Raw genomic sequence first — 8,163 nt, 5'->3', positions numbered from 1 at the left:
GCGAGCTTCACGGGCTTCGAGCGAGTTCGCCGAATACGATAACGATAACGCGAAGCCCTTCGCTAACGACGCTAACGGAAGGTACGTTTGGACGGAATTATTTCGATCGACGATGCCCGTCGTACGTCGTTCCTTATCATAAAACGACGATAATACCCGAGGATTTCGCTAACCGGATTTTTCCAGCGAGTTATCTTACAAATCTGACTCGAGTCATCCTTATCGGACATGAGGAAAAATTAGCGGCGTTATGTTTTTCTGCGAGGAAAGCCGGCTCTCGACATTAATTGCCGCGCGTTGATCGATAATTGCTGGATATTAGCCGCTTATTGTCCGCGATGCGACGGCGATGCGACGTGCGGTATCACGTCAGTCGCGGCCAATAATTGCCGCAAAAAGTCAGCCGTCCAAAGCGTACCCTGTTAACGTCCGTCCGGTTCCCCGCGCGAGTAATTGAGTCGTTTTTTTTCTCTCCTCCCGCCGCGAAACGTCCGACGCTGACAAAAGTGTCGTGCCGCGCCCGCGCCGCCGGTTCCGCGACACGCTCCGGTGGTGGAGGTAATCTAATATCGCTCCTCGTCGTCAAGTATCACGCGTCGCGGAATGAGGATTTTTCGCAAACGGAGAGAGAGCTAAACGCACGAGGAAGATATGCCCCCTGAAGTTTCAGCGTCAACTATTTCGAGCGCGGAGTTTTGTCCCGTTTGTCGCTATACTATATCGGGATACGGCATTCCAGCTCGCGGTTAGAATGTGAATCGATTTATATAATATAAGTTTAATCGCGAGAACGGATTATGCGTATATGTAAAAACACACATGCGACGTCGCCGCGCGTTATTTTTACGAAACGATTTTTAATATCAGCTAGGCCGAATAACGATCTCGCGTTACTTATCGCGATTTAACACTTGAGTCGCGTGCGGCTCAATTCTGAACCGATATATATTTAGATGTAGCTCTCTTTTATACGGTCCGCCGCTTTGCTCTACTTTCGTTAACGTTTATCCGAGACTGTTCCTTCGCACATTACGCCCGTACTATTTACGTTGCCCGTTAAATAACCGCGGCACGTAAGCTGCACAAATATTTCAATTTAATTACTGCGTCTCACACGTTACGTTTTGTAAAATATTTTCGTTCGTTGTTGGAATATTTATCGCGCTATTAGATCAACTCGCGGTTAAGTAGGCGACATACTTCCTTCATTCATTTGCTCCTCACATTCGTAAATCGTCTTTCTAATCCTTCCTCCAGTCTCAAACAATGCCTCGCTCTAACGAGGAACGGATATGTGCTCGTTTCATAAACGCGATTATCCGTTAGATAGATTTGGAATGTTAACAGAAACGCGCGCCGTACTTTCTTACAGAGAGCGCGCGCGCGCGCTTTTCTCTCCGCGATTCTAATATACTAAAGATAAAGATAATTATCTCGCAATTATTGTCGGGGCAGCAAAACGGACGTGGAGTCCAACGCGCGCATAACAACATGGCAACGCTAATAACTTAAACAAATGTCTCGCTAATAAAACTCGTAGAAAAATATCTAATTACGACAATACCGTGAGCGACGATCTCGGTGATAATTTGGTCCCATCGATTCGAGACGTATCACACACGGCGTGCGTCGTAAAGTATGTACAGAGTGCGGTATATATATGCGAGGAGAGGCAAGGGTGTATACCTCTCGGCCTCGTGTTCGTCGATTAAATTACGTGGAAGACGGAGATGAGTGGAGGGCACTAAACTCGTTACACGCCAAGTCATTCACAAGTATGATTTGCAAGAATGCGACTCGCGACACGGAGCTCCCGAAATTGGAGACGCGTTCGAAAATATTCCGCGACGCTGTTCCTTTTCAATTGGTATTAACGTTGAATTTCTCTTGTTACAACCTTTGCAATTAACGAGAAAATAAACGCAAATTAATAAGAACGTACGACTACTTTGAGCCCGTGACAAATTAACGTTGCGCTTTTAAATCGCACTTTTGTTGCTGAATCGCGAAAATTTTCATAAAAGCTTAAACGTTGAACGCGTTTCCGTCCCGTTTCCTCCCTCTCTTTTAAGCATAAATATTTCTCGCGTGCGTTCTCAATGCGAAACGAGTTATCCGCAAATAAATTAACGAACAGTCCTCTTATTGTATGATATGTCATGGAAATTCTATTACTTCAGAAGCGTTGGAGAATCGAGGGAGAAAGGATCGGGGGAATATTGTCGCGAGGGAATAACCGCGCTAATCGCCGTTGATGCAATTGATTCTGATGGATATTAAATTTAATCGAACGTAGACATTTTTTGCCGATTAAAACTCCTCCCCCCTTTTCCGATTTTACCGCGTTATCATTTCGCGCGATTGCCCGGAGCACGCGACGCAAACGCTGGGCGTTCGATTTTCAATTAGCAGGCAAATTCTTCTCGCGACCTTGCTTGTGCAGCGATTTTCCGCGTTGAAGTCTACGGATTGCGCGTCGATTGTCGGTCACCGCGCGCATGCTCCGGAGGAATCATACAAGTGGATTGAAAAAGAAAAAAAAAACAAAAAGACAGAAAAGGACAGCGATCGTGAAAATGTTCAAACGTGTTCGGAGATATCGTGTTGGAAGATATCGTTCTCGTTAAATGTTTTTTTTTTCTCTTTAATTTAATCCTTATAATTAGAGTTTTTTGAAGTGTGAATTGACGACGATTGCAAAAGGCGTATTTAATCTTAAGATAATCGAATGGTAGTGCTCTCTCTTAAAACGCGCCGCCGTGTCTCTTTACGGTCCGAGAATGCGAGTGCATCACGGCCGGGGAAGCGAATAAAGGTTGCATGGTGCGTCGGCGTCCGACGGCATGCCGCGATGCCGCCTCGAATCCGACTTACTATATTCTCTTTGCCTTAATGTCGCTTGAATGAATTCGTTGTCGCTGGGACATTAAATTTTCCACATTTTTCTTCATTCTCGTCCGCGAGGCAAAGGGACCACTGCCGCATTCTCGGCCGACGAGTCTCTCGCAGTCGTGATAATCAGGAGAGAGAGACATGGCGGAATCCTACTTCGGATTACATTTTCGCGCAATTCTGCTTAATAAGAATCAACGTCCGTCAAAAAGATCGAGTATTCACCGTTGTCTCGGAGACGAAGCAAATTTTTACCGACTCACGATGTAAATAGACGAGATTGTTTAACGAATATCTGCATGCGACGGAAAAATTAAGAAAATAGAAGATCAGGCGTAATCTGAACTTTTTAAAACCATGTCTCTCCCGTGAACTATCTCGATATTGAGCGGACCGGCGACGTTAAGAGGAATCGGCACCGTTCTCGTTCTCGTCGTTGATGTAGAGCGAGACTATCGAGTGCTTCTTGCAAAAGGCCCACCACCAGCGGAAGCCCGACAGCCCGGTGAACATGAAGCCGGGGTCGTGCTTCCGCCTGAGACGCTCGACGAAGTTCAATATCGCGTTCAGGGATTTCTTCGTGCGCCGATTGTACGGGCTCACGCTGATGTCGCAACAGAACTCGAGCACCGCCGTTTCCTCGCCTGGATCGAGGGCGGTCTCCTCGAGGATCATCATCCTCTTGGACTTGCCGAGGATGTTGTCGTAGAGGGTGCCCTTCGGGATGCCGTACTTGGTCGACGCCTGGGTGAAGCGCATCTTCTGGGTCACCACGGCCTCGATCGCCTCCTGGAGATCGTGCCGCGTCCACGTGGGCGCCTTCAGCTTCAGCAGGGTCGTATAGTCAGCTAGAAAATAGTCAGCGATTTCTTTTCCAGCCTCGTCTCGCGTCTTTAATTTTTCGCGTTGAGGAACCGCGGGGAAAAGCCGCACCTAGAGAGAAGAGACTGAACGGCGCGAAAATCGCGCGCTTTCACGAAGCTTTCTCGCCCTTTATCACTTCCACTTTCGCTCCCTTCTGCGTTATTCTATATTTCCTCAGCTTGGGTGTCGTGAACACTCGATAAAACAGTAAATAGAGTTTGTTTGTTACACGAGAGAATCATTAAAGATATTTATGAAAATGACGGTTAGAGAACATGCTGAGGATACTTTCAAATTGTCACAAAATTAATGAAATAAAAAGTAGTTAAGTGCGAAAGCAAAAGATGTGGGAGAGTTAGCGATAAATAAAAAGCTCTAGGAGGACAATAGGAACGAGAGATCGACTGAACTATTGATATTTTGCGGACTGCACGTAATTAATTAGGAAAGGTTGGAAATTATACGTTAAAAATTATATATTGCCCTGCTTTATGTATTACAGCTTGCTAATGAAAATAAAGCACGAAACCTGGGAGGTGGCAAATAAACGTAAAATAATAGTGGCGGAATAATCGCGAGTAAAAATATATCAAACCAAGCACGAATTTTACGAGGCTCTCAAGATTCATTCGTCCTGAGTAAGCAATCAAAATAATTTACCAGCATTAAAACGAGGAGGTGGCAGCGACGGATTAAAAAGAGCATCGCGGGATTCAAGGGGAGGGGAGGGAGATTCCCTTACGAAGTTACGAGCCGACTTGGAGCGACCGGCTCCAAATTAAAAGATGTCGATTACGATTCAATTATCATTTTACACGCCGCTATTAATCGTAATTATCGGTAATTATACGATGCAATTATTATAATTGCACTATAATTATCCCTTTAGCCGTGCGTCAGCCGGCTCTCGCCGGCGCGGCCGTCGAGCAGCGAGTCAACTCGAAGCGAAAGAGCCGACGAGAAGACGAAGGCAGGGCGAAAGGGAGAAGCCGGGAACGGCCACTGTGTGGTCCACAGAGCGTGTCACACCCACGCGTGTTAGCGGCAGTTAACGTCACTCATGTCGGGGGGCCCGGTGCGATTTATGCGGTGTCGCGGCGCGGCGGCGCCGCGCACCGATTTCTGGCTCGCGAATCGCGCGCAATTGCGCAGGAAGAAACATAACGTCGGGACCAGAGAGACACCGCGTGTGTGGCGGACGAGAAGTGATAAGTCTTCGTCGCGACAAGTCAGATTTTATTCCCTCGCAAAAAGCGGCGACTCTCGTAAATTAATCAAACGGCATTTTGAGCGCGAATCTGCCACTTCCCTGTATGTAAATGGACATTACAAGCACTATCGCCGAAACCGCTTAATATACACCGTTTCGCCGTGAGGGGGAATCGAAAAAAAAAAATGAAAAAAATAAAAAAAATAGAAAAAGTCGCTTTCTTTTAGCATAACAATCCGATTGCATTGAAATACGAATAATCTCGTTTCGCGCGCGAATCGATCGTCCGGCGACTGGTGGGAACGATCGTCAGTGAACCGAAAAAAAAGAAAGGAAAAAAATTGTCACGTATCGCGTGTAATGGCGTCGTGGCTAAATCCGGGCTGGAAATAATCGCGTTGAATAATATTATCATACAATAGCGCGTTTTGTCGCGCGCGCGCGCGCACGTGCAACCTGTAGTTTTGCGCGGGGCATTTTCTCTCGGATTGGCAAATCGTCGTTCGTTCGGTGAACAATCGCGCTTAGGCAATTGCGTTCTCAGAAGGCGCGTGCGGATTTAAATATTAATCTGATTACCGAGTCGCCTCATCGGGACGTAGGTATCGGGAGAAATTCTTAATCGTTTCAGTTTACAGCGACGTATATCCTGTAATTCACTCTCGTCGAAAGCACAAGGCTCTCTCTTCTAAATTAATGAAAATTCTTCCGACAACTTTTAAGATTAAATATGTCTGGGACGCATTTTTCAGAAATAGCGCGCTTTCCCTCAACCGTAAGTCCCTCGCCGACCCCGAAATCGATATTGTCAACGGGAAAATTGTATCGAGCGAGGTTCTTTAATCTCCGAGATTCTGAATTACTAATTTCTCCGAGGCGAGCAAGCGCGGAGCAAAGGTGGAGGCTCGATGTTCGCTTCGAGAAACGCTCTCGTCGCGGACGAGAAAAGCGCGGAATAAATAAGCGTGATCGTTAAGAGAAGCAAACAGCCGGCGGCGGCGACCGCGTCTCATGGGAAGTCAAGGAGTAATCGAAGAAAATGATTTAAGCGAACCGAGAGGGGGATACGCGCCTACGCACGCATTCGGCATACGCTTGAACACGCACGTATGCACGCACGCACGTTCGCACGCATGCACGCACGCACGATACCGGGGATCAATTCGAGACGCATATTGCGACGTTTATGCACGTTTATGCGCGTTTACGTTCGAGCGTATACGTATACTGCGACAAATCAGGGCTCGGAGACGAACGAGTACGGCTGAGAGAATTATTTGACACGCCTTTGCAGCGACTATAGCTATTAGAGTCTCCATATGCGAATTCCGTTACGTTAGATAGAGAGAGATGGGCGTGTTGGCTAAGAATATAAAAGACCACACACATGTTCTCTTTTTTTTTCTCTCGAAACCGAATCCGCGAATTTTCACCAAGTTTCATAACACACGAAAATTACATGCACTTCTATTCGCGACTTCGAGCGCTATGCCACAGAACAAAAACATATACAATTATGCGAAACCTCAAATAACTTCTCAACCGCCAACTTGAGAGTACGGATATTTTATTGCACCTGTTGTTTAATTTTGTCCTTTCGCTCGCGGTATAAAGTACCGGTAAAAGATCGAAGGGTCCTCGCTTTTGATGCGGTATCCAAAGGAATAGGGAACTTAGAATTCGAAGGGGGCAGAGTCCGCGATCGATGGTGCGTAAGAGTTACACGTCAAGCTTCCCGCTTGCGAATCGCGGGCGTGTTATCGCCGCTATTAACCGTCGTCCACCATCCAATCGTCTATCTAAATTGCTTTCTATATTAAAGCAAAATGCATTCCCGCGCTTTATTATTGCCGGGCCCGCGCTCACGTTCCTCCCTCTATCGTTTATTGCTGTTCGGCCACCACCTTCGACTCCGCATCGCGACCTCTCTCCGTGCTCCCTTGTGTTTGCCACCTTCCGTGATCGTCAACGACGTCGTCGACAACGACGACGACGACGACGACGGCCGTGCTTCCGGGAACCTTATCGTCCGCGCGAGGAAACATTTAGAAAGGGAGAGAGAAAGGAAGGTAAGCAGCAATGAGATATCGATCTACGAATAGCGACAGATGTCTCATCCCCCGAAGACTCGGAGGTCGAGGCACGCAGACGGGCGACGAGACCGAGTCGTTTCTAGGACGAGAGACTCGTCACGTACGAAACTGATGATTCAACAACCGGAACAACGTGACCGTGAACTTGAAAATGGAGCGCGAAGCGGATCGGACGAGCGGTCCCTCGAGGGGCCGCTCGAGGGTAGGGAATCTCCACTCGAACTCGGAAGGGATGATCGGTCGTTGCGCCGCTACTTACTACGGAAACCGATCGTCGGAATTCGAATGCGACGGGTATAAAGCTGCGGATGATGCGACAGATATTGTAGGAGAGGAACGTGAAGTCTTTAAACATGTCGCGAAACAGGCTATACGGGGTGTCTCCAACCAATCGTACTTTTCTTCTACGACAGACCCCGCGTGAACGATTGAAATTAAAAGTGAAAAAGCATATGCGGCAGTAGTAAAAAAAGAAAGCGATCATACATTGCGCGTTTTGTGACTTATATTAGCGTTTTTCAAGCTTTTTTTATAAAATAATCGACTTTCTTGGATATTCAAGCTAACATTTACAAACGATATATCCCGGATAATTATAATTATGATTGTATTTTTACGATGTTAATTTCAATTTCGGTAGATCTATCGATAAAGAAAAGTACGAGGACACCCTGTGCATAGAGAATAGGCGACCAGACGTTGTTTCGCGCGTGTGTGTGCGTTTGCCTAACGTGGAGGCTTCCACGTTTACGTCCGGCCGGGGGGCCGGTGTCGAGAGGGCGATTATCTCCTGAAACGTATCGAAACGAGACGAAGAGGAGAAAAACGAAAACGGGACTCACCTGCTATACTGGAGGTGGAGGCGCCGAGCCAAGCGTGGGACGACTCCAACAACTTGGCCTGAAACAGAAAAAGGTCGGTCGGTCAGACGTCAGTGTGCTGGAACAGCGATTAGCGGCGATTTAACGGCCGGTTGGGAAAACGACTTAATCTTTTATCCGAGCAATCTTCTTTTCTAACCGGAAGCAAAACGAGCTCCGTCGGGATAATTATATTTAATCGAAAGCTCGTCTGTGCGCGGGAGAGAGAGACAGTTCAAGTATT

At 47.1% G+C, this 8,163-nt stretch overlaps 1 protein-coding gene across 1 annotated transcript; it reads right to left on the bottom strand.

The window, feature by feature from the left end:
* Nucleotides 1-6: 6 nt before the first annotated feature.
* LOC112465143 lies at nucleotides 7-7,956 on the bottom strand. The gene is made up of 2 exons (XM_025032550.1): nucleotides 7,902-7,956; nucleotides 7-3,740 (listed from the first exon to the last, which is right to left on the bottom strand). The coding sequence occupies exon 2, from the start codon at nucleotides 3,649-3,651 to the stop codon at nucleotides 3,295-3,297; it is 357 nt and encodes a 118-aa protein (XP_024888318.1). The 5' UTR covers nucleotides 3,652-3,740; nucleotides 7,902-7,956; the 3' UTR covers nucleotides 7-3,294.
* Between the last annotated feature and the right edge of the window lie 207 nt (nucleotides 7,957-8,163).

The sequence above is a fragment of the Temnothorax curvispinosus genome, unplaced genomic scaffold (genome assembly GCF_003070985.1).
Source record: "Temnothorax curvispinosus isolate PA1 unplaced genomic scaffold, ASM307098v1 QBEX01014924.1, whole genome shotgun sequence".
Classification (NCBI taxonomy): Eukaryota; Metazoa; Arthropoda; class Insecta; order Hymenoptera; family Formicidae; genus Temnothorax; species Temnothorax curvispinosus.
Note: the sequence above shows the minus strand (reverse complement) of the source record. Positions and strands in the feature narration are given on the sequence as shown.